The sequence below is a fragment of the Leuresthes tenuis genome, unplaced genomic scaffold, assembly GCF_036924035.1.
Source record: "Leuresthes tenuis unplaced genomic scaffold, fLeuTen1.0.hap1 SCAF_4, whole genome shotgun sequence".
NCBI classification, from domain to species: domain Eukaryota; kingdom Metazoa; phylum Chordata; class Actinopteri; order Atheriniformes; family Atherinopsidae; genus Leuresthes; species Leuresthes tenuis.
Window position 1 is genome coordinate 1,292,004 of NW_027325358.1, and position 24,692 is coordinate 1,316,695.

General features: G+C 47.4%; 1 protein-coding gene across 2 annotated transcripts in view; it reads left to right on the plus strand.

The window, feature by feature from the left end:
- glra3 (glycine receptor, alpha 3) overlaps positions 1 to 18,244 on the plus strand; it is a 71,633-nt gene extending 53,389 nt beyond the window's left edge. The window contains exons 7-10 of one of the 2 annotated variants that reach the window (XM_072384043.1): positions 1,681 to 1,895; positions 6,553 to 6,702; positions 11,985 to 12,113; positions 12,926 to 18,244. In XM_072384043.1, the coding sequence (XP_072240144.1) occupies positions 1,681 to 1,895; positions 6,553 to 6,702; positions 11,985 to 12,113; positions 12,926 to 13,246 (815 nt within the window). In that variant the 3' untranslated portion in view covers positions 13,247 to 18,244. The remainder of the gene's footprint in view (positions 1 to 1,680; positions 1,896 to 6,552; positions 6,703 to 11,984; positions 12,114 to 12,925) is intronic. The other variant, XM_072384044.1, reaches the window with a different exon arrangement.
- The last annotated feature ends 6,448 nt before the right edge of the window (positions 18,245 to 24,692 follow it).

The window sequence follows — 24,692 nt, forward strand, 5'->3', positions numbered from 1 at the left end:
TGGATGGATGATGGATGGATGGATGGATGGATGGATGGATGACGGATGGATGGATGGATGGATGGATGGATGGATGGATGGAAGGATGGATGGATGGATGATGGATGGATGGATGGATGGATGGATGGATGGATGGATGACGGATGGATGATGGATGGATGGATGGATGGATGGATGACGGATGGATGGATGGATGGATGGATGGATGGAAGGATGGATGGATGGATGATGGATGGATGGATGGATGGATGATGGATGGATGGATGACGGATGGATGGATGGATGGATGGATGGATGGATGGATGACGGATGGATGGATGGAAGGATGGATGGATGGATGGATGATGGATGGATGGATGGATGGATGGATGGATGGATGACGGATGGATGGATGGATGATGGATGGATGGATGGATGGATGGATGACGGATGGATGGATGACGGATGGATGGATGGAAGGATGGATGGATGGATGGATGATGGATGGATGGATGGATGGATGGATGGATGACGGATGGATGGATGGATGATGGATGGATGGATGGATGGATGACGGATGGATGGATGGATGGATGGATGGATGGATGATGGATGGATGATGGATGGATGGATGGATGACGGATGGATGGATGACGGATGGATGACGGATGGATGGATGGATGGATGACGGATGGATGGATGGATGGATGACGGATGGATGGATGGATGGATGGATGGATGGATGATGGATGGATGATGGATGGATGGATGGATGGATGGATGGATGATGGATGGATGATGGATGGATGGATGATGGATGGATGGATGATGGATGGATGGATGGATGGATGGATGGATGGATGGATGATGGATGGATGGATGATGGATGGATGGATGGATGGATGGATGGATGATGGATGGATGATGGATGGATGATGGATGGATGGATGATGGATGGATGGATGGATGGATGGATGATGGATGGATGGATGACGGATGGATGGATGGATGATGGATGGTGCAAAAGCCACACCTCTGTCCATCCTGAATTCTCTTCTCTTTTTTGAAGAGATTGACTCGCGTTGTCTGTCGTCCCCACTTTCTTCTTCTTCTTCTTCACCCTCTGAATAATTCTCTTCTTCTTCATGCCTTTTCTGGCAGTAATGTAGGTCATAACCTCTCTAAGGACCTGCTGCATAGATGTATCATTTAAATGGTTCATTCAAAGTTTATAAAACAGCAGAATTCATTCAGCAAAGACATGAGATACTCACAGAAATACGGGCTTTAGTAACAGTAAACTGCATGTGCACGAGTCTGATTTCTGCCTCCATCTTCAGCTATAAATGGATGCAGACGCCCCCTCAGTGAATCATGTGGAAATAAAACTGGTCTGTGAGCCACTGTGAAGTTCATCAGAGAAAAGCAGAGTTTAACCCTCAAACATCTGATGGAAAAAAGCTTTTATCAAAGCCCACATTCCCACACTCATCTTAAACTGGTCCGTTTGTGTAAAAGGAAACATGCGAACCACGTCCTTTAAGCCATTATTCAACCCGTTTCCTCACTTTTTCTTTCTGAGTCTCCTCAGCATCGTTCTAATACTTCTGCCGTGGTGCATTTTTCAGCCTCGAGTTGTTTCTGCAGGGCTCTCGCTGTGATAAATGGTCGTTTTATGGTTGTTTTCTGCTTTTATTTCAGGTAAATTCACCTGCATTGAGGTGCGCTTCCACCTGGAGCGTCAGATGGGATACTACCTGATCCAGATGTACATCCCGTCTCTGCTCATCGTCATCCTCTCCTGGGTCTCTTTCTGGATCAACATGGACGCCGCCCCAGCCCGGGTGGCGCTGGGCATCACCACGGTCCTCACCATGACAACGCAGAGCTCCGGCTCCAGGACTTCGCTGCCAAAGGTCTGAGAAATGGAAATGAATGCATGGAACTCACTGAACAGAATCTGTTTCTACAGGTAAAGGTAAAGACTTCAGAGGGCGGGGCCACCCGAGAGTGGGTTAGAGTGGGTTCTGAGTGGGTTCTGAGAGGGTTCTGAGTAGGTTCTGAGTGGGTTCTGCTCTGACTCACTCTGGAAAGCAGTCTCACTCGGTGAGTCAGGGAAACAGTTTCAGGGAGACACTTTTCTGAAAGGCTGGACTCTTTGGACCCTTTGGTTCTGTTGGACCTTCCCACAGCATCACACACTTCATGTCAGAAATCTTTTTAACCCACTCTTGTCAGAAACTGTGGTGAGGTAGGACCCAGATGCAGTTCTTTAGGTTCAACAAAAGGTTTATTTCCAACACAGGGAGCAAGAACAAAAAGATTAAAAAATATTTAAACGGTGAATAAACAAGACTGTGAAAACAAAACAATGGAATAAATACTATGACTAGGATTAAATTAACAAGGTTTTGAGAGGGTTCTGAGTGGGTTCTGAGTGGGTTCTGAGAGGGTTCTGAGTGGGTTCTGTGAGGGTTCTGAGAGGGTTCTGAGAGGGTTCTGAGAGGGTTCTGAGTGGCTTCTGAGTGGGTTCTGTGAGGGTTCTGAGAGGGTTATGAGTGGGTTCAGATAAAGTACGGCTGCAGGCCGCCTCGTGTCTGCAGCCGCTAGCTTCAGATAAAGTACGGCTGCAGGCCGCCTCGTGTCTGCAGCCGCTAGCTTCAGATAAAGTACGGCTGCAGGCCGCCTCGTGTCTGCAGCAGCTAGCTTCAGATAAAGTACGGCTGCAGGCCGCCTCGTGTCTGCAGCCGCTAGCTTCAGATAAAGTACGGCTGCAGGCCGCCTCGTGTCTGCAGCCGCTAGCTTCAGATAAAGTACGGCTGCAGGCCGCCTCGTGTCTGCAGCCGCTAGCTTCAGATAAAGTACGGCTGCAGGCCGCCTCGTGTCTGCAGCAGCTAGCTTCAGATAAAGTACGGCTGCAGGCCGCCTCGTGTCTGCAGCCGCTAGCTTCAGATAAAGTACGGCTGCAGGCCGCCTCGTGTCTGCAGCAGCTAGCTTCAGATAAAGTACGGCTGCAGGCCGCCTCGTGTCTGCAGCCGCTAGCTTCAGATAAAGTACGGCTGCAGGCCGCCTCGTGTCTGCAGCAGCTAGCTTCAGATAAGGTACGGCTGCAGGCCGCCTCGTGTCTGCAGCTGCTAGCTTCAGATAAAGTACGGCTGCAGGCCGCCTCGTGTCTGCAGCTGCTAGCTTCAGATAAGGTACGGCTGCAGGCCGCCTCGTGTCTGCAGCTGCTAGCTTCAGATAAAGTACGGCTGCAGGCCGCCTCGTGTCTGCAGCAGCTAGCTTCAGATAAAGTACGGCTGCAGGCCGCCTCGTGTCTGCAGCTGCTAGCTTCAGATAAAGTACGGCTGCAGGCCGCCTCGTGTCTGCAGCAGCTAGCTTCAGATAAAGTACGGCTGCAGGCCGCCTCGTGTCTGCAGCCGCTAGCTTCAGATAAAGTACGGCTGCAGGCCGCCTCGTGTCTGCAGCCGCTAGCTTCAGATAAAGTACGGCTGCAGGCCGCCTCGTGTCTGCAGCCGCTAGCTTCAGATAAAGTACGGCTGCAGGCCGCCTCGAGTCTGCAGCCGCTAGCTTCAGATAAAGTACGGCTGCAGGCCGCCTCGTGTCTGCAGCCGCTAGCTTCAGATAAAGTACGGCTGCAGGCCGCCTCGTGTCTGCAGCCGCTAGCTTCAGATAAAGTACGGCTGCAGGCCGCCTCGTGTCTGCAGCCGCTAGCTTCAGATAAAGTACGGCTGCAGGCCGCCTCGTGTCTGCAGCCGCTAGCTTCAGATAAAGTACGGCTGCAGGCCGCCTCGTGTCTGCAGCCGCTAGCTTCAGATAAAGTACGGCTGCAGGCCGCCTCGTGTCTGCAGCCGCTAGCTTCAGATAAAGTACGGCTGCAGGCCGCCTCGTGTCTGCAGCAGCTAGCTTCAGATAAAGTACGGCTGCAGGCCGCCTCGTGTCTGCAGCCGCTAGCTTCAGATAAAGTACGGCTGCAGGCCGCCTCGTGTCTGCAGCCGCTAGCTTCAGATAAAGTACGGCTGCAGGCCGCCTCGTGTCTGCAGCCGCTAGCTTCAGATAAAGTACGGCTGCAGGCCGCCTCGAGTCTGCAGCTGCTAGCTTCAGATAAAGTACGGCTGCAGGCCGCCTCGTGTCTGCAGCAGCTAGCTTCAGATAAAGTACGGCTGCAGGCCGCCTCGTGTCTGCAGCAGCTAGCTTCAGATAAAGTACGGCTGCAGGCCGCCTCGTGTCTGCAGCCGCTAGCTTCAGATAAAGTACGGCTGCAGGCCGCCTCGTGTCTGCAGCAGCTAGCTTCAGATAAAGTACGGCTGCAGGCCGCCTCGTGTCTGCAGCTGCTAGCTTCAGATAAAGTACGGCTGCAGGCCGCCTCGTGTCTGCAGCCGCTAGCTTCAGATAAAGTACGGCTGCAGGCCGCCTCGTGTCTGCAGCCGCTAGCTTCAGATAAAGTACGGCTGCAGGCCGCCTCGTGTCTGCAGCCGCTAGCTTCAGATAAAGTGGTTTCATGTAAACGTTCTCAGACTGAAAAGAACTTCTTGTAATAACACAGTGGAAGTGAAGCTGCTCTCTGCTGGTCCTGTGATGTGCAGATACTTGACTACCTCCTGCAGGCAGGTGGCTTTTACAGCTGCTTCGTGGAGGTGGTTATTTGGACTCATTCTTTGAGTCACACGATGCTTAATTCAGCCTCATTTAAAGTGTCTGAATCCAAGCCGAACCGTGAGCCGACGGCGCCTGCGTGCAGTTACAGATAGTTCAAAAGTAAGAGACCGTGGAGTGCAGAAAACTGATTAATCACCCCATGAGATGAGTCCTGAAAGGCCTCTTTTCTTCTTCATTATAGTAACGTATGTTTTGCATCCTGCATCTGCTGGAGCGTGAGTGAGAACGAGCCCTCAGTCTGGTATCTTGTATGCATGATGAGGAATCAGACATGGAGCATGCTTACGTAACCGAGCGCACTCATCTCTGCCTCACATCCTGTGCACGCACTGTGTGGGTTAGGAGGTTTCTCATGTTTCCTGTGTCTAACAGGGCTTTGCACTCCAGTATGTTACATGTGTCTGAATAAGTCATTACTTCATGCAGGAATGAGGTTCCGTCTTTTTGACACCACGACTCTCAGTGTGTGATCTGTAATTACTGCAGGAGCCTCAGTGATGTCACAGCTTCATGAAAATGGATCATTTTACCACTTACAGCTAACTTTGCTGTGTCTGGAGCTGCTGTAAGACTCCACTGAGTGCTGAGTGCAACCTCCAACAAGACCAAAGAACTAGTTTTCTTTGTTTGTGTCAAAGATGCAGAGCAGCAGACCGGAGACTGATGGGAACTTAACTTCTGACTTTATCCAAATGAACAACTGGAAAACCAGAAACTAAACTTATAAAAAACAAAAGAACAAACTGACTGTAAGACAGGAAACAGGCAGCAAGAATCTGACAAAGGCTGAACAAAACCAGGGAGCTTAAATACAGAAGGATGACCTGAGGACAGCGACCGGTGAGAAGGTGAAACAGAATAAAGTAGAAACTAACCTGGGACCAGAACAGAACTGAGATCAGTGTAGAAAGAAAAGCAAGAACAACAACAAAAAGGCACATAAATCCTACTTTAATAAAACAAGAAAAAAACCTGCTAAATAAAACAGAAAAAGTACAAAATAACACAAAACCTGCTAAATAAAACAGAAAAAGTACAAAATAAAACAAAAAAATCTGCACAATAAAACAAAAGAAGTACAAAATAACACAAAAACCTGCAAAATAAAACAGAAAAACTATTAAATAAAACAGAAAACCTGCACAATAAAACAAAAAAGTACAAAATAAAACAAAAAAATCTGCACAATAAAACAAAAAACCTGCACAATAAAACAGAAAAACTATTAAATAAAACAAAAAACCTGCACAATAAAACAAAAAAGTACAAAATAAAACAAAAAAATCTGCACAATAAAACAAAAAACCTGCAAAATAAAACAGAAAAACTATTAAATAAAACAAAAAACCTGCACAATAAAACAGAAAAAGTACAAAATAAAACAAAAAAATCTGCACAATAAAACAAAAGAAGTACAAAATAACACAAAAACCTGCAAAATAAAACAGAAAAACTATTAAATAAAACAAAAAACCTGCACAATAAAACAAAAAAGTACAAAATAAAACAAAAAAACCTGCACAATAAAACAAAAAATACAAAATAAAACAAAAAACTACAAAATAACACAAAACCCGGCAAAATACAACAGAAAAATACAAAATAACACAAAACTTGCAAAATAAAGCAAAAAAGTACAAAAATAAAACAAAAAACTACAAAATAAAGCAAAAAAGTACAAAAATAAAACAAAAAAATACAAAATAAAACAAAAAAATACAAAATAAAACAAAAAACCTGCACAATAAAACAAAAAAGTACAAAATAAAACAAAAAAATCTGCACAATAAAACAAAAAAATACAAAATAAAACAAAAAACTACAAAATAAAACAAAAGAACTACAAAATAAAACATAAAAACTACATAATGAAACAGAGGCACAGCTGACTGAATAAAGTGTGTGTGTTTTCAGGTCTCCTACGTGAAGGCCATAGACATCTGGATGGCGGTGTGTCTCCTCTTCGTCTTCTCCGCGCTGCTGGAGTACGCCGCCGTTAACTTTGTGTCCCGGCAACACAAAGAGCTGCTCCGATTCAGGCGGATTCACAAGAGCAAGAGCAAGGTAGAGAAACCCTGGACACATGCTGTCACTGTTGCTGTCAGAGCAACGGAATGAAAAAGAGAAGCTGGAGAACCGAATGTTGCTGATGTGTGTGCATGTTCCCTGGCACATCGGGTGCATGTGCAGCATGGCTGCATCCATGTGCCTCTGTAGTTCACAGCTATCTCTCTGACATGGAGCCATCCCAATAGGATGAGCGTGTTGTCCTCGCATGATTAGTGGCTGGGAAGGATCGACTCAGCATTCAGTCGGCATCTATCTAAGAAGCTTTCTGAAAGCTGAGCAGGCTTTGAAAACAGCCTCTTAAAACCTCAGACTTTTCTGCACAACTGTCAGCCTCTTATGTTAGCTGAGCTAAATGCTATTTATAGAATACAATAAAACACTGACCATCCCTGAAAAACTTTCTTTTTAAGTCCAGAACCAGGTCCAACCTGCTTCTGGTGATGTTTTATATTTTTCTTTTTTACCAAAGCAGCTGAAGATGCTGCTGTCAGCTGTAAGAGGTGGATGTAGCGCTGCAGGTGTGCAGGTGGATGCAGCGCTGCAGGTGGATGTCGCGCTGCAGGTGGATGCAGCGCTGCAGGTGTGCAGGTGTGCAGGTGGATGTAGCGCTGCAGGTGGATGTAGCGCTGCAGGTGGATGTCGCGCTGCAGGTGGATGCAGCGCTGCAGGTGGATGTCGCGCTGCAGGTGGATGTAGCGCTGCAGGTGGATGTAGCGCTGCAGGTGGATGTAGCGCTGCAGGTGTGCAGGTGGATGCAGCGCTGCAGGTGTGCAGGTGGATGCAGCGCTGCAGGTGGATGCAGCGCTGCAGGTGGATGTAGCGCTGCAGGTGGATGTAGCGCTGCAGGTGGATGTAGCGCTGCAGGTGGATGTAGCGCTGCAGGTGGATGTAGCGCTGCAGGTGTGCAGGTGGATGCAGCGCTGCAGGTGTGCAGGTGGATGCAGCGCTGCAGGTGGATGCAGCGCTGCAGGTGGATGTAGCGCTGCAGGTGGATGTAGCGCTGCAGGTGGATGTAGCGCTGCAGGTGGATGTAGCGCTGCAGGTGTGCAGGTGGATGCAGCGCTGCAGGTGGATGTAGCGCTGCAGGTGGATGTAGCGCTGCAGGTGTGCAGGTGGATGCAGCGCTGCAGGTGTGCAGGTGGATGTAGCGCTGCAGGGGTCTCATGTCTGTGGTCGAGCTGAACATTCTCCGACGATTAAAAGCCTGGAACATTTGGATATTTACTGAGACACTCGGGTGGAGCAAAGTTGAGCTGCTGTTGGTTGTACCCCGAACCGGGCCGGCTCCCAACCAACAGCAGCTCATTGGCTGACCCGAGTGAGGCGTTCTTCTTAACTGAACCAGCTGCAGCTTCAGCAGTGCACGGTCTACAGCCACGTGCACGGAGCTGCAGTCTAATCTCAAAGGGATAAAAGCATCAGAAAGAAAAGGTTTCAAAGCTGGATTTTAAAACTGTTCTGGTCTGCAGATCAAATTGAAAGGAGGAATGAAAAATAAAACCAAGATGGTGGTTTACTGAGGTAAGATGTGGGAGACGAGAGGAATAAGCAACTTACTTTAATTTAGATTTAGGAAGTTCTGTGTAAGCCAGGATTTAACTTCTGCAGCAGGAAGTACCAGGTCTGAAGGGGTGGGTACCAGGTCTGAAGGGGTGGGTACCAGGTCTGAAGGGGTGGGTACCAGGTCAGAAGGGGTGGGTACCAGGTCTGAAGGGGTGGGTACCAGGTCAGAAGGGGTGGGTACCAGGTCTGAAGGGGTGGGTACCAGGTCTGAAGGGGTGGGTACCAGGTCAGAAGGGGTGGGTACCAGGTCTGAAGGGGTGGGTACCAGGTCTGATGGGGTGGGTACCAGGTCTGAAGGGGTGGGTACCAGGTCTGAAGGGGTCGTTACCAGGTCTGAAGGGGTCGGTACCAGGTCAGAAGGGGTGAATACCAGGTCTGAAGGGGTGGGTACCAGGTCTGAAGGGGTGGGTACCAGGTCAGAAGGGGTGGGTACCAGGTCTGAAGGGGTGGGTACCAGGTCTGAAGGGGTGAGTACCAGGTCTGAAGGGGTGGGTACCAGGTCTGAAGGGGTCGGTACCAGGTCTGATGGGGTGGGTACCAGGTCTGAAGGGGTCGGTACCAGGCCTGAAGGGGTGGGTACCAGGTCTGAAGGGGTGGGTACCAGGTCTGAAGGGGTCGGTACCAGGTCTGAAGGGGTGGGTACCAGGTCTGATGGGGTGGGTACCAGGTCTGAAGGGGTGGGTAGCAGGTCTGAAGGGGTCGTTACCAGGTCTGAAGGGGTCGGTACCAGGTCTGAAGGGGTGGGTACCAGGTCTGAAGGGGTGGGTACCAGGTCTGAAGGGTCGGTACCAGGTCTGAAGGGGTCGGTACCAGGTCAGAAGGGGTGAATACCAGGTCTGAAGGGGTGGGTACCAGGTCTGAAGGGGTCGGTACCAGGCCTGAAGGGGTGGGTACCAGGCCTGAAGGGGTGGGTACCAGGTCTGAAGGGGTCGGTACCAGGTCTGAAGGGGTGGGTACCAGGTCTGAAGGGGTGGGTACCAGGTCTGAAGGGGTCGGTACCAGGTCTGAAGGGGTGGGTACCAGGTCAGAAGGGGTCGGTACCAGGTCTGAAGGGGTGGATACCAGGTCTGAAGGGGTGGGTACTAGGTCTGAAGGGGTCGGTACCAGGTCTGAAGGGGTCGGTACCAGGTCTGAAGGGGTGGGTACCAGGTCTGAAGGGGTCGGTACCAGGTCTGAAGGGGTGGGTACCAGGTCTGAAGGGGTCGCTACCAGGTCTGAAGGGGTGGATGCCAGGTCTGAAGGGGTGGGTACCAGGTCTGAAGGGGTCGGTACCAGGTCAGAAGGGGTGGGTACCAGGTCTGAAGGGGTCGCTACCAGGTCTGAAGGGGTGGGTACCAGGTCTGATGGGGTGGGTACCAGGTCTGATGGGGTCGGTACCAGGTCTGAAGGGGTGGGTACCAGGTCTGAAGGGGTCGGTACCAGGTCAGAAGGGGTGGGTACCAGGTCTGAAGGGGTCGCTACCAGGTCTGAAGGGGTGGGTACCAGGTCTGAAGGGGTCGCTACCAGGTCTGAAGGGGTGGGTACCAGGTCTGATGGGGTCGGTACCAGGTCTGAAGGGGTGGGTACCAGGTCTGAAGGGGTCGGTACCAGGTCTGAAGGGGTCGGTACCAGGTCTGAAGGGGTGGGTACCAGGTCTGAAGGGGTCGGTACCAGGTCTGAAGGGGTGGGTACCAGGTCTGAAGGGGTCGCTACCAGGTCTGAAGGGGTGGATGCCAGGTCTGAAGGGGTGGGTACCAGGTCTGAAGGGGTCGGTACCAGGTCAGAAGGGGTGGGTACCAGGTCTGAAGGGGTCGCTACCAGGTCTGAAGGGGTGGGTACCAGGTCTGAAGGGGTCGCTACCAGGTCTGAAGGGGTGGATGCCAGGTCTGAAGGGGTGGGTACCAGGTCTGAAGGGGTCGGTACCAGGTCAGAAGGGGTGGGTACCAGGTCTGAAGGGGTCGCTACCAGGTCTGAAGGGGTGGGTACCAGGTCTGAAGGGGTCGCTACCAGGTCTGAAGGGGTGGGTACCAGGTCTGATGGGGTCGGTACCAGGTCTGAAGGGGTGGGTACCAGGTCTGAAGGGGTCGGTACCAGGTCAGAAGGGGTGGGTACCAGGTCTGAAGGGGTCGGTACCAGGTCAGAAGGGGTGGGTACCAGGTCTGAAGGGGTCGCTACCAGGTCTGAAGGGGTGGATGCCAGGTCTGAAGGGGTGGGTACCAGGTCTGAAGGGGTCGCTACCAGGTCTGAAGGGGTGGATGCCAGGTCTGAAGGGGTGGGTACCAGGTCTGAAGGGGTGGATGCCAGGTCTGAAGGGGTGGGTACCAGGTCTGATGGGGTCGCTACCAGGTCTGAAGGGGTGGATGCCAGGTCTGAAGGGGTGGGTACCAGGTCTGAAGGGGTGGATGCCAGGTCTGAAGGGGTGGGTACCAGGTCTGAAGGGGTGGATGCCAGGTCTGAAGGGGTGGGTACCAGGTCTGATGGGGTCGGTACCAGGTCAGAAGGGGTGGGTACCAGGTCTGAAGGGGTCGCTACCAGGTCTGAAGGGGTCGGTACCAGGTCTGAAGGGGTGGGTACCAGGTCTGATGGGGTCGGTACCAGGTCTGAAGGGGTCGGTACCTGATCTGAAGGGGTGGGTACCAGGTCTGAAGGGGTGGGTACCAGATCTGAAGGGGTGGATACCAGATCTGAAGGGGTGGGTACCAGGTCTGAAGGGGTGGGTACCAGGTCTGAAGGGGTGGATACCAGGTCTGAAGGGGTGGGTACCAGGTCTGAAGGGGTGGGTACCAGGTCTGAAGGGGTCGGTACCAGGTCTGAAGGGGTGGGTACCAGGTCTGAAGGGGTCGGTACCAGGTCTGACGGGGTGGATACCAGGTCTGAAGGGGTGGGTACCAGGTCTGAAGGGGTGGGTACCAGGTCTGAAGGGGTCGGTACCAGGTCTGAAGGGGTGGGTACCAGGTCTGATGGGGTGGGTACCAGGTCTGAAGGGGTGGGAACCAGGTCTGAAGGGGTGGGTACCAGGTCTGAAGGGGTGAATACCAGATCTGAAGGGGTGGGTACCAGGTCTGAAGGGGTGGGTACCAGGTCTGAAGGGGTCGGTACCAGGTCTGAAGGGGTGGGTACCAGGTCTGAAGAGGAAATATGTCAGCATTAAAGCGACAGGCATCAGTTTACAGCTGCATTAATCCAATCTATGACATCATTATTCTTTAATCAGGAGTTTGTTGTTAAAATGCCAAACAATTGAAGATGATTCACGTTTTGTCCTGTTAAACTCAATGTTGGACAAAGTAAAGTCAGCGTGACCCACAGAAACATCAGACACAGAGTGGCCAAATGAATCCAAATTATATCAGTTTAATTTTAAATTCCATCTTAGAGCTGCAGACTGAATGTAAAATGATGAAAACAAACACGATCAGCTGTTTCTGCTTCTAATAAACAGGTTTATACTGGCTGACATGAAACAATGAGCCTCTTGCTGGGTTTCCCACTGGTTCTGTCTCCAGTTAGCGACCACTGATCTGTTTATTACAGTCATGTGGAACGCAGCCTGTGGCGCCCCCTGCTGACCACATCCGATAGAAACGAGCCTGATTTCCAGCAGCTTTCTCTGATTTCCACCCAGAACACGTGTTGACAGAGTGCCGGGGCGGTCCTTCCCTGTTTTTGGATGCTGTGTCTCTCCTTTTGGTTTCTGAGTGTTGATCACTGGTCTGCATGCTGTCGGCCGGTAGAACAGTGGAGGTGCAGTTGATCCGGAGGAGCTCGCTGAGTCGCTGCGCCGCTTTAACACTGACAACGGCCTCAAACCGCCAGAGCCTCCGTACGGATCTATGAGCAGCTTCTACAGCAGCCACCGCAGGGTAACGGCACCGTTCATCTGTGTGTGCACGTCTGCATGTGTTTGTCTCACTTCCATCAGCTCCTTCTTCAGTTTGGTGCTTAATAATCTGCTTCAGCAGGAGATGGTGATGCAGAAGAAGAACGAATGATCAAAAGCAGCTGGAACACAGAAGGTTTCAGAGGAAACGACTTAAAGTGACCAGATTAAGCTGTGAATACACACTTTGGATAGAAACCCTCCTGTTCTTATCAGGGACCTTATCCTAAAACATCTTGATGAAGATTCTCAGTCGTCCGGGTCACGGTAACCATAGCAGCTGAATTAAAGCAGGGACCGTGGTGGCGCGTTTCTGCTGCCATCTAGTGGTAACTCAGCAGAACTACAGTTAAATGTGATGAAATGAAACGTGGAAGGATGATAACATGTAACTCGGTCCCTGCTCTCAGTTCTTTGCTTTGGACCAACACGGTTCTTCAGAGAAAACTGGTTCAAAGTGGCTCAGAACCAGAGCAGGTCTCAGAGTTTTTAGATGCTAATTCTTTATCCTGGTTTTTATTCTCAGCGGCAGAAAAGAGATTTAAAGTTTTATCTGTTTTTTTCGACTATTTACCCGATTTTTAACTTGAAGAAAGTTTCTGGAATCGTTTAATTTGATTTCTGAGCTGTAAAGTAGAAACTTCTGCAGATCAAATGTGTAAAATCAGGAAATTCCCAAAATGCTGCAACATGAATCTGATCCAAGAACAACACTGAGCTCAAAGCTTTGCATCAGCTCACCTTTTGCTCGTGTAGGAGAAGAAGAAGTGACCTTTTCTTTGACCTCTCCAACAGGAAGGGGAAGTCAGTGAGAGCAGGCTGACCTCCACAGCTGCGGTGGCGTCGACTCCCAGCATCAGCAAGGACTCCAAGGTCAACGCCAACAATGCTGTTACTGCTCCAGGAGCCGCCGCAAACACTACCCAGAATGCACCTGGAGCGGCGGGAGGCGGCAAGGGCAAAAGCACGGAGGAGATGAGGAAGCTGTTCATCGATCGAGCCAAAAAGATAGACACCGTGTCGAGGGCCGGCTTCCCTCTGGCCTTCCTCTTCTTCAACATATTCTACTGGGTTCTTTACAAGATACTGCGGCACGAAGACGTGCACAAGCAGTAGAACGAGTTAGGGTTAGGGTAACCCAGGGTAACCCAGGGTAACCCTGGGTAACCCTCCATCAGCCCCCCCACTCTGCTGTGGCCACGAGCTGAAGGGGCGGAGCCGTCTGAACTGACTCAATGAGGAGATTCGTGTTATTTATTGATTATTTGAGCATAAACTCAGAGTGTCTGAGTTGTTTTTATTCCCACCCTTTGTGTAAAAAAGTTTCATCTTTAAAGTATTCAAATTTATTGCTGATGAGGTTGAGCTCAGACTGATGCGCTCAGCTTTCATGTTTTTATGTGTTCACGTCTGATGAGGGAAAAAGTGATGAAGCACAACCAAAACCTGGCGTCTGAGCTGTGAAGCAGGACTTAAAAAACATAAAAAACATGATAAAAAACACAGTGAACCCCCCCCAACTCTGACGTTTTATATATCAGGACATAATCAAAGATAATCTGGTCCTCTGCAGGTAATAAAACTCAGTAAATCCCACAGATGACACATTACACATTCAACAAAAGCTGAGAGAGATGTGAGAAACTAAGTGAACCCCTGATCCAGCAGCTTCAGTAGCAGTGAGAGTAAAACTAAGCACAGTAAATCTGTCCTCCTGTGCTCACTCTGACAGCTGTTGAACAGAATTTAACTGTGAAACGCAGCTGTAAACAGAATTAAACTGTAAAACGCAGGTTTAAACAGAATTAAACTGTGAAACGCAGCTATAAACAGAATTAAACTGTAAAACGCAGCTTTAAACAGAATTTAACTGTGAAACGCAGCTATAAACAGAATTAAACTGTAAAACGCAGCTTTAAACAGAATTAAACTGTGAAACGCAGCTTTAAACAGAATTAAACTGTGAAACGCAGCTATAAACAGAATTAAACTGTGAAACGCAGCTTTAAACAGAATTAAACTGTGAAACGCAGCTATAAACAGAATTTAACTGTAAAACGCAGGTTTAAACAGAATTAAACTGTGAAACGCAGGTTTAAACAGAATTAAACTGTGAAACGCAGCTGTAAACAGAATTAAACTGTAAAACGCAGCTGTAAACAGAATTAAATTGTAAAACGCAGCTGTAAACAGAATTAAACTGTAAAACGCAGCTGTTGAACAGAATTAAACTGTGAAACGCAGCTGTAAACAGAATTAAACTGTAAAACGCAGGTTTAAACAGAATTAAACTGTGAAACGCAGCTATAAACAGAATTAAACTGTAAAACGCAGCTTTAAACAGAATTTAACTGTGAAACGCAGCTATAAACAGAATTAAACTGTAAAACGCAGCTTTAAACAGAATTAAACTGTGAAACGCAGCTATAAACAGAATTAAACTGTGAAACGCAGCTTTAAACAGAATTAAACTGTGAAACGCAGCTATAAACAGAATTTAACTGTAAAACGCAGGTTTAAACAGAATTAAACTGTGAAACGCAGGTTTAAACAGAATTAAACTGTGAAACGCAGCTGTAAACAGAATTAAACTGTAAAACGCAGCTGTAAACAGAATTAAATTGTAAAACGCAGCTGTAAACAGAATTAAACTGTAAAACGCAGCTGTTGAACAGAATTAAACTGTGAAACGCAACTGTAAACAGAATTTAACTGTAAAACGCAGCTATAAACAGAATTTAACTGTAAAACGCAGCTTTAAACAGAATTAAACTGTGAAACGCAGCTGTAAACAATCGCTTCACGTGTCCTGAGGTGACATCATGCTTCCTGGTTATGGCGCCACACGTTCTCGCAGCTGATGGTACCTAAACTCACTCAGAACCCTGGACTTTGGGCTGAAAATGGCCCGGCGCCCCCTGGACTTTGGGCTGAAAATGGCTTGGCGCCCCCTGGACTTCGGGCTGAAAATGGCTCGGCGCCCCCTGGCCGATGTGCGCCTGCAGGGCGGCGCCACCGCCCGCCGTGACTCATGGTTACAGCTGTGGTCGAGGCTGCGGGAAAAGATGCTGAAAATAAAGCCGTGATGAGCTGCTGGAGGCGGATAAACGCTTGCAGCCTGCTGTTGTTCAGCAGCGTCACCAGAACAAGTGGCTGGACAGGAAATCCCCCAGAACCGGGCCGCACTGCCAGCTCTCTTCCATTGTTAGTGTGTGCCGCCCTCAGACTGTTCAGTCCGATTCCAGCTGTGTTCCCAGCTGTGTTTACTCCCAGCTGTGTTTACTCCCAGCTGTGTTCCCAGCTGTGTTCCCAGCTGTGTTTCCAGCTGTGTTCCCAGCTGTGTTTCCAGCTGTGTTCCCAGCTGTGTTTACTCCCAGCTGTGTTCCCAGCTGTGTTCCCAGCTGTGTTTCCAGCTGTGTTTCCAGCTCTGTTCCCAGCTGTGTTTACTCCCAGCTGTGTTTCCAGCTGTGTTCCCAGCTGTGTTCCCAGCTGTGTTCCCAGCTGTGTTCCCAGCTGTGTTTCCAGCTGTGTTCCCAGCTGTGTTTCCAGCTGTGTTCCCAGCTGTGTTTCCAGCTGTGTTTCCAGCTGTTTTTACTCCCAGCTGCTGAGGGTTTGGGGAGCTGTGGTCCCTCCTCAGGAAGTGGAAAATCACCCGCTGGTGTCTTACAGCTCAGCTGCCATGGTTGTGTTTCCTCCACTTTCTGACCCCACAGACACAGCACCGTGCACAGCGGCTGAACCGTGCACAGCGGCTGAACCGTGCACAGCGGCTACAACTCATCAGGTGTTTCCACTTCCTGCTCATCAGCAGGTCGATGCTTAGCTCCTGTTTTCACATTTAAACTCTTTCTGTTTCAAAGCAACATTTATACAAAATAATGTTCGATACAAATCGGTTTATATCAGAAAACAGGAGGGGAGAAGATCATGAAATAAACGAAGAAAGAGATTCATGATTTATTCATGTTCCGTCTCATCAGTTCATAAACTTTAATTTTTACATCCCATAAAGTCAGTGAACCTTTTCCCACTTTGTGTCCTTCTGCCAACACTTAAAGCCGCTCTGACTCTGAGGAAACCAGGTGATGCAGAGTTCCAGCTGTTATTTTGTCCCATTCCTCCTTAAACAGGTCTTAAGGTGTGCAGCAGTGCGGGGGGGTGGTTGTTTCTCTGCTGGGGACAGGTCAGGACTGCAGGCAGCCAGTCCAGCACCCGTACCTCTTCTTCCTCAGCCAGGCCTTTGGACTGTGGCAGAATGTGGTTTTCCATGGTCTGCTTGAACAATGCTGGGACGTCCCAGGAAAAGATGTGGCCTTGAAGGCAGCATATGTTGCTGTAAAATCTCAGTGAGCTTTTCTGTATTAATGCTGCCGTCACAGAAGTGGAAATGAGCTTTGCCCCCTGATCCAACCCCATACCATCACAGAGCCTGGCTGCAGGGACTGGTTGCTGACAGCAGGCTGGATGCTGCTTTTGCTCTTTGCTCCATTTCTTCCAACAAAGATGTGGAATACTGATGGGTCTGACCACAGCACACGTTTCCACCGTGTGACGGTCCATCCCAGACGCCTCCGAGCCCAGAGAAGTGGACGAGGTTAACATCAGGCTTCTTTCCTGCACAGTAAAGCTTGTGAATGGAACTCTGTATTGTGGTGCCTGACAAAGGTTTCCACAGTAATCCCTTGTCCATGTGCTTCTATCAGCTGCTGATGAATGACGGTTCTTGATGCAGCGTCTGAGGGGTCAGAGGTCACGGGGTCCAGCTTAGGCTTGCTCCCTCGTCCTTTACACTGAAACTCCTCCAGATTCCCTGAATGCTTTAATGATTTTCTGCTCTGTAGAGGCAGAAATATGCAGATCCCTTCCAGTCTTTCTCTGAGGAACATTGTTTTAAACACAAACTGGAGCTCCTCTGAACATCTTTGCTGCTCACAGACTCATCTCATTACTGTTTGTATTGTTGCAGCCTGAGATGTAAACATGGATGTTTATGAACAAATGAAAGAAGCTGATGAGACGAACATGAAATATCTGGAGTCCATAGTGTCTGCAGTGAAGTGGAAAGATCTCTGTTATGCTTTTCTTCTGGTTTGAGGCCTTTTTTGCAGAAACACTTGATGATGTGCCAGAAACACAGCGCTGCGGTTCGTTTCCTGTCTTCATGCTCGGTCACTCATGCGGATATGTTGACTCTGATGGCTGTGCTGACAGAAAACTCCCCAGAATTAAACATTTTGTCTTTATTTAAAGTTGAGCCAGTGAAAAATGCAGGTTCAGGATGGCTTATTTGGACCACCGGATACATAGAAGATCCGAAGTGAAGGGAAGCTGCAGGACGGGTATTTTTCTTGGCCATATTATTGTTAAGTTATGAGGTTTTGGACTGTGGGTTGACTCCATTTCTGTGGAACTAAATGGTGTTTTCTAGGAAACGGCTTGGCTCCAGCGATAGTTCCAGTCAGCTACAAACATTAGCTGATGCTGCAACATTCAGCTGTTTGTGCTGAAGCTGAGGAGAAGCCTGTAAGGCTGCTGTGAGGGAAAAGGTTGGGCTTTTTCTGTTCCAACACACAGCGATGAGGCTCCGAACCACGGCCACGCTGCTCCAGAGGCATGATGGGAGCTCAGCAGTCACAGGCCAGAACACAGAGATCCACATGCAGCTGCTTCACCAGGCGTCTCACGCTAAACTTACTGAAATTATGGGATAAAATGTGCAAAAACACCAGCTTTAGAGCTCCTGCCGTGTCAGAAAATAGGCCCTCAGATTGTGTCCTTTAGCATAGATGCTGAGTTCATGTTCATGCTGAACAGGGAATTAAACCTGGACCCTGTGGAAAACAGCGTTTTCTCTGGTTTATCATTCCAGCAGCATGTGTGATGACTTCTGAGAGCTGAAGGCGTCGAACCTGACGGCCACAGGCAGGAGCACAGCGACAGAACCGGCTCTCCCACACTGAGAGGCTGCGAATGTTCTGCATTATGAACTGTTTCCTGGAAGGATGTGAGCGCTTGTTAACATGAAGCCTTTCCCCAGCAGCCTCCACTCAACCCCTCCCCCCCCAGATGTAAGCAGAGTTTCCACGAGAGGCCATTTCATCTGAAGCCCAGCTGTAAACCAATCCCCACCAAGATGTTTCCACTTCCAGCAGCTCGTTGCAGTCGGTGCTGTGAGCCTCAGACTCGTGGTGACGAACACTTCCTGTAGCACCTGAAGGACGAGTCGCCCTCAGACTTCACTGGACTACAGGTTTGAAGCCTGAAACAACCGTGAAAGTGACTCAGAGTGCAGCATCTGCTGCTTCCTGATTCAGTTTCACAGCTTCGGAGCTGCATTCGGCTCATTATGAGTCAGAAAATACAGACTTCATGACCGGTTTGATGCAGTTTACAGCACATTTCAATTCAATTCAATTCATTTCAATTCAATTCAATTCAATTCAGTTTTATTTATATAGCGCCAGATTACAACAATCGTCATCTCAAGGCACTTAAGTAATATAGTCCAATTCAAGCCAATTGGAATTCAATTCATTGTAATCATAATCCAATTAATTCATATGGAGCCAATTCAAAATTAATATCCGAGCTAAGGAAACCAACAGATTGGACCGGAACTTGTCTTCAGTCCAATCTCCCGTCCTGAGCCTGAGGGACTGTGGAAAGGAACGACTCCCTTTAACAGGAAGAAACCTCTGGCAGAACCAGAACCAGGAAGAAACCTCTGGCAGAACCAGGAAGAAACCTCTGGCAGAACCAGGAAGAAACCTCTGGCAGAACCAGAACCAGGAAGAAACCTCTGGCAGAACCAGAACCAGGAAGAAACCTCTGGCAGAACCAGAACCAGGAAGAAACCTCTGGCAGAACCAGGAAGGAACCTCTGGCAGAACCAGAACCAGGAAGAAACCTCTGGCAGAACCAGAACCAGGAAGAAACCTCTGGCAGAACCAGGAAGAAACCTCTGGCAGAACCAGAACCAGGAAGGGTGGCCATCCACCAGCTGGGGTTTGAGAAGACAGAAAAGAGGGAAAAGAGGGGGGAAAACACCACATTTGCTTTCTCAGACTCGTGTGGAGCTCTTCGGGCCTTCAGAAGGAAAGCTGATGTGTGAGCTGCTGGTTTTTGGGTTTTCTTAGCTTCACTTCTGTCCATCAGTCCTCCACCACATTCAATCCTTTCTCTCTCTAAAGTCAGCTCAGCCGTTTTAAACTCTAAAGTCGTTTTAAACTCTAAAGTCGTTTTAAACTCTAAAGACGTTTTAAACTCTAAAGACGTTTTAAACTCTAAGTCGTTTTAAACTCTAAAGTCAGCTCAGACGTGCCGTTTTAAACTCTAAAGTCGTTTTAAACTCTAAAGTCGTTTTAAACTCTAAAGACGTTTTAAACTCTAAAGACGTTTTAAACTCTAAAGACGTTTTAAACTCTAAAGTCGTTTTAAACTCTAAAGACGTTTTAAACTCTAAAGACGTTTTAAACTCTAAAGACGTTTTAAACTCTAAAGTCGTTTTAAACTCTAAAGACGTTTTAAACTCTAAAGACGTTTTAAACTCTAAAGTCGTTTTAAACTCTAAAGACGTTTTAAACTCTAAAGTCGTTTTAAACTCTAAAGACGTTTTAAACTCTAAAGTCGTTTTAAACTCTAAAGTCGTTTTAAACTCTAAAGACGTTTTAAACTCTAAAGACGTTTTAAACTCTAAAGACGTTTTAAACTCTAAAGACGTTTTAAACTCTAAAGTCGTTTTAAACTCTAAAGACGTTTTAAACTCTAAAGACGTTTTAAACTCTAAAGTCGTTTTAAACTCTAAAGACGTTTTAAACTCTAAAGTCGTTTTAAACTCTAAAGACGTTTTAAACTCTAAAGACGTTTTAAACTCTAAAGACGTTTTAAACTCTAAAGACGTTTTAAACTCTAAAGACGTTTTAAACTCTAAAGTCGTTTTAAACTCTAAAGACGTTTTAAACTCTAAAGACGTTTTAAACTCTAAAGACGTTTTAAACTCTAAAGTCGTTTTAAACTCTAAAGACGTTTTAAACTCTAAAGACGTTTTAAACTCTAAAGACGTTTTAAACTCTAAAGTCAGCTCAGACGTGCCGTTTTAAACTCTAAAGTCGTTTTAAACTCTAAAGTCGTTTTAAACTCTAAAGTCGTTTTAAACTCTAAAGACGTTTTAAACTCTAAAGACGTTTTAAACTCATCCACCTGCTGAGGTCTCAGCTTCGTACTTAGTTAACCTGGTTCATGGTTAAACAGAAGCAGCAGAACTGGAAACGCCTGCATGGGGGGGGCTCTTGTACCGGATAATCAGTGTTACAGCCGTCACCGTCAGTCTTCTTCACCTCACAAACTGAACTGCAGGGAGCCTGGATCTGGATCAGTTTACTGCTGTTTTCAGCTCAAACACTGTCTTTGTACTTTTCTGTCGTAGGTCAGTGATTTTCTACTAAATCAAGAGGTTTTAAGATACTTTTTAGTTTGAGTTCATACTGACAGGAACCAGTCCTAAAACTGTGCTTTAGCTCTGAGTTTGTCTGCATGAGGGAGAGCCAGAAGATAAACACTTTTATACGCCTTTTTTTGCTGTTTTCAGCTGAATTCTGCTGATGTTTTGTGCTCACTGGCTGCAGCTTTTCAGCCCAAAGCCACACCAGTTCCCTCACCAGCTCTCCATCGCAGTATTTCTCTGTTTTTAAAGTTTTGGAACTGTTATTTTTGCTTTTATACCTTCATTGAGTTTGAAATGTGGTGAAAGTGTTGATTTGAGTCTCTCCTGGGAACCCCGGATGAAGCCGACAGGATTTATTTCGTCATCATGAAACTTTATGTAGAAAGTTCTTCTTGAGATTTAAATGTTGAACACAAACGATTCTGTTCTGTATGTTGTGTGTTTGCCATAATCCTGGAAGGTGTTAAGGTGAAAAGCATCGTCTGTGGCAGCTGAGAGAAATAAAATGTGCATATTTTGAATCTTTCTCATTAGATTCTGAATAAACTTGGCAGCCACTTCTTAACAGTCTGTGCTGGTTTCTTGGTGTTCAAAGCTGATGATGTGCACCAAACACGCAGAGCAACACCCTGAAGAAGTGTCCATGTGCTGAAAAGCAGGTTTCTGATTGGTTCGGGAGGAGAATGTGTGGCAGCCGTCCGTCACAACCTGATGCAGCTGATGGCGAACGGCGGGGCAGAAAACGCCAACTGTCCGTGAGGTTTGATGAGATGAATCAGCTCTAAAATACTGATTGATCAGCTGTTTCAGGTCAATACTCACCTGAGCAGCTGGAGCTCAGCTTGGTGTTTAAAGGAAGCAATGAGCTGCACTAAAGATCCATTTTAAGCCGTCCAAACGAGGCAAAAGCGATCAGGTGAAGCAAAGCTCTGTCTGAGCCACGTATCTGAAGCCTAAAGAAGCCATCCTGACGCTCCCTCCACAGAAAACTGGGGCATCAGTGGCTCATTGGTTCAGAAGAAAGATGTCTGCAGGGATGGAACGAGACATCAGTCTGTTGATTCATGCTCAGAGAGACGGACGCCTGGTTTCTGTGAGCTCCTGGAAAAATAATAATAATAATAACCTGGTTCAGACCTCACAGCCAGGTAAAAAAAGACATATTTAGATATTTCATCACATGTTTATCAGGAGACAAAGTTCAAACTGGGAGGCGTTTTGGTGGAGCTTTTTGGGGACTGTAGACTGAATATCATACAATTATAGACTAAAGTCAGCATTAAAAAGCATTCTGTGGTGTAACAGGATCACAGACGTATCACCCAAAGATTGTGAAATGAATCTTCTTCATATTCAGCATAAAGAACAAACGTTTGGTTGTTTTTATCTGCAAACATTTACATGAAGAAATGACACAGAAATCTTGACTAATAATGGAAAAATGATGATTCATTTAAGGCCAAAACTCCTTTAAGTCTCGTTTATGACACTTCTGATCCACGGCTGGTCCTGATGAACCTCCTGCTGGATGAGGAGGATCCGTCAGGTAGCTGCTGACAGTTTAAGTGCATTTCAGCGCTTTTGGAAAGCAGAAACTTTTTCAGCGCTTTTATAAGCGTTGGAGGAAGAAAATGGAAACCGGACCACACTTATATTGTAACTGATATACCTGAATAAAGCCTCGGCTCCTTCCGCTTCCTCTAAAAGCTTTTTGTTGTTATGAGTCACATGACCCATGAGCCCCTACAGGCAGCGGGAGGTATTGCAGGTATGAAAAACAGCCACGAGCAGCATCTGTTCCTCTCTCAGATTTTACTTATAAGAATGTCTCATCTCACAGAAAATGTTTTCCTGAAGGGTTTCCTCGAAATCCTCTTAAGGTCATGTTTAAGCTTGAGTCTCTCAGAACACTTCGCAGTAATGGGTGTTAGAGCAGCGGGGCGACAGTTAATGAAAGATCAGATTTATTGGCCATGCACAGGTTTTAACCCATGCAGGTCGGCACCTGGTGAACACACACAGGCACATGCACGGCGTCATTTTTGTTGCTGCAGAAATCCTGTTTTCTGTCTGTCAAACTGTGTTTTCTTTGCTGTTTTTCATAGATGCAGCTAAAGAAATGGGAACAAATGATGTGTCTTTGTGACAGGCTGCTGGTAACAAAGAGCCTAAAGATCCAGTTTAAAAAGGCTTCTTTGCTAAGTTGTCTGTTCTGTGTCGACACAACACTGGTTCATCCCTTGAGTTAGGAGCCTTTTTTCTGCCTGAATGGGTCAAAGGTCAGAGTTAAGTGGCTGAACAAACAAAAAACACTGAAAATGTTCAGGTACAAGGACTGAAGATGAGGGAAAAACTTTAAAGGTTTCAGAAAGCTGCAGAACTGTTGATCAGGACACTTTAAAGGTTTCAGAAAGCTGCAGAACTGTTGATCAGGACACTTTAAAGTATTAGAAAGCTGCAGAACTGTTGATCAGGACACTTTAAAGGTTCCAGGAAGCTGCAGAACTGTTGATCAGGACACTTTAAAGGTTACAGAAAGCTGCAGAACTATTGATCAGGACACTTTAAAGGTTTCAGAAAGCTGCAGAACTGTTGATCAGGACACTTTAAAGGTTTCAGAAAGCTGCAGAACTATTGATCAGGACACTTTAAAGGTTTCAGAAAGCTGCAGAACTGTTGATCAGGACACTTTAAAGGTTTCAGAAAGCTGCAGAACTATTGATCAGGACACTTTAAAGGTTACAGAAAGCTGCAGAACTGTTGATCAGGACACTTTAAAGGTTACAGAAAGCTGCAGAACTATTGATCAGGACACTTTAAAGGTTACAGAAAGCTGCAGAACTGTTGATCAGGACACTTTAAAGGTTTCAGAAAGCTGCAGAACTATTGATCAGGACACTGTAAAGGTTTCAGAAAGCTGCAGAACTGTTGATCAGGACACTTTAAAGGTTTCAGAAAGCTGCAGAACTGTTGATCAGGACACTTTAAAGGTTTCAGAAAGCTGCAGAACTGTTGATCAGGACACTTTAAAGGTTTCAGAAAGCTGCAGAACTGTTGATCAGGACACTTTAAAGGTTTCAGAAAGCTGCAGAACTGTTGATCAGGACACTTTAAAGGTTACAGAAAGCTGCAGAACTGTTGATCAGGACACTTTAAAGGTTTCAGAAAGCTGCAGAACTATTGATCAGGACACTTTAAAGGTTACAGAAAGCTGCAGAACTATTGATCAGGACACTTTAAAGGCTTCAGAAAGCTGCAGAACTGTTGATCAGGACACTTTAAAGGTTTCAGAAAGCTGCAGAACTGTTGATCAGGACACTTTAAAGGATCCAGGAAGGGAAACAGGAAGAAATGAGGGGTAGATTTAAGTCTTTTGCATACTGCTGCACGCCATGTGATGTCTCCTCTGAGCCTCTCTGTTTGCCTCCAGACCTCCAGCCTTAAAGCTGTAACGAATCATTGTAAATCCAATAATCTGCACTTCTTACTGTCTGTTGCAGCCAGTTCTGGTCCCGTTCGGTGGCCATGACAGCTCAGCCTGTCCGGGCCCGGGGCGTCCATCACCCGGCCCGTAACCTCCGGTGCCGTCAGAGACCCAGAAACCCAACTTCATCAGAGTTCTGCTGAAGAATGGAGGAAGGATGTTCGATAAGAAGGCCGAGGGAGGCCAGGGTGTGAAGGAAGGAAGTGTAGGGGTGTTCCTGAAGCTGAAGATGTAAATAATGAGGTTTATTCATATTTCAGAGCTAGAGTTTCCTTTCCTGTTCTTTTCTGTGATCTCTCATGAAAAACTGTGAGGTTCATCTCAGCAAAGCGTTAAAACGGGCAGCGTAAGGTAACCCTGCTCAGCATTACCGGTTGTGTAACAGTATCTAAAGCGACGTTACACAACTCTGTGCACGGATCATGACATGATCTGCCACAGAACCTGTGTGATGTGCTCAGGTGTGCCACGGGGGGGCAGGTACAGCTGAGTGAAACCTGTAATTATGTTCTGCAGAGTTAAGCCAACCTGCGACGCACAGCTTGTGTCGGCTGATTAGTTAACAGAGAGAGAGAGAAGCAGGCGGGAGGACAGGGAGGGAGGGGGAAACATCTGATTGTGCTGCAGTCAGAGCT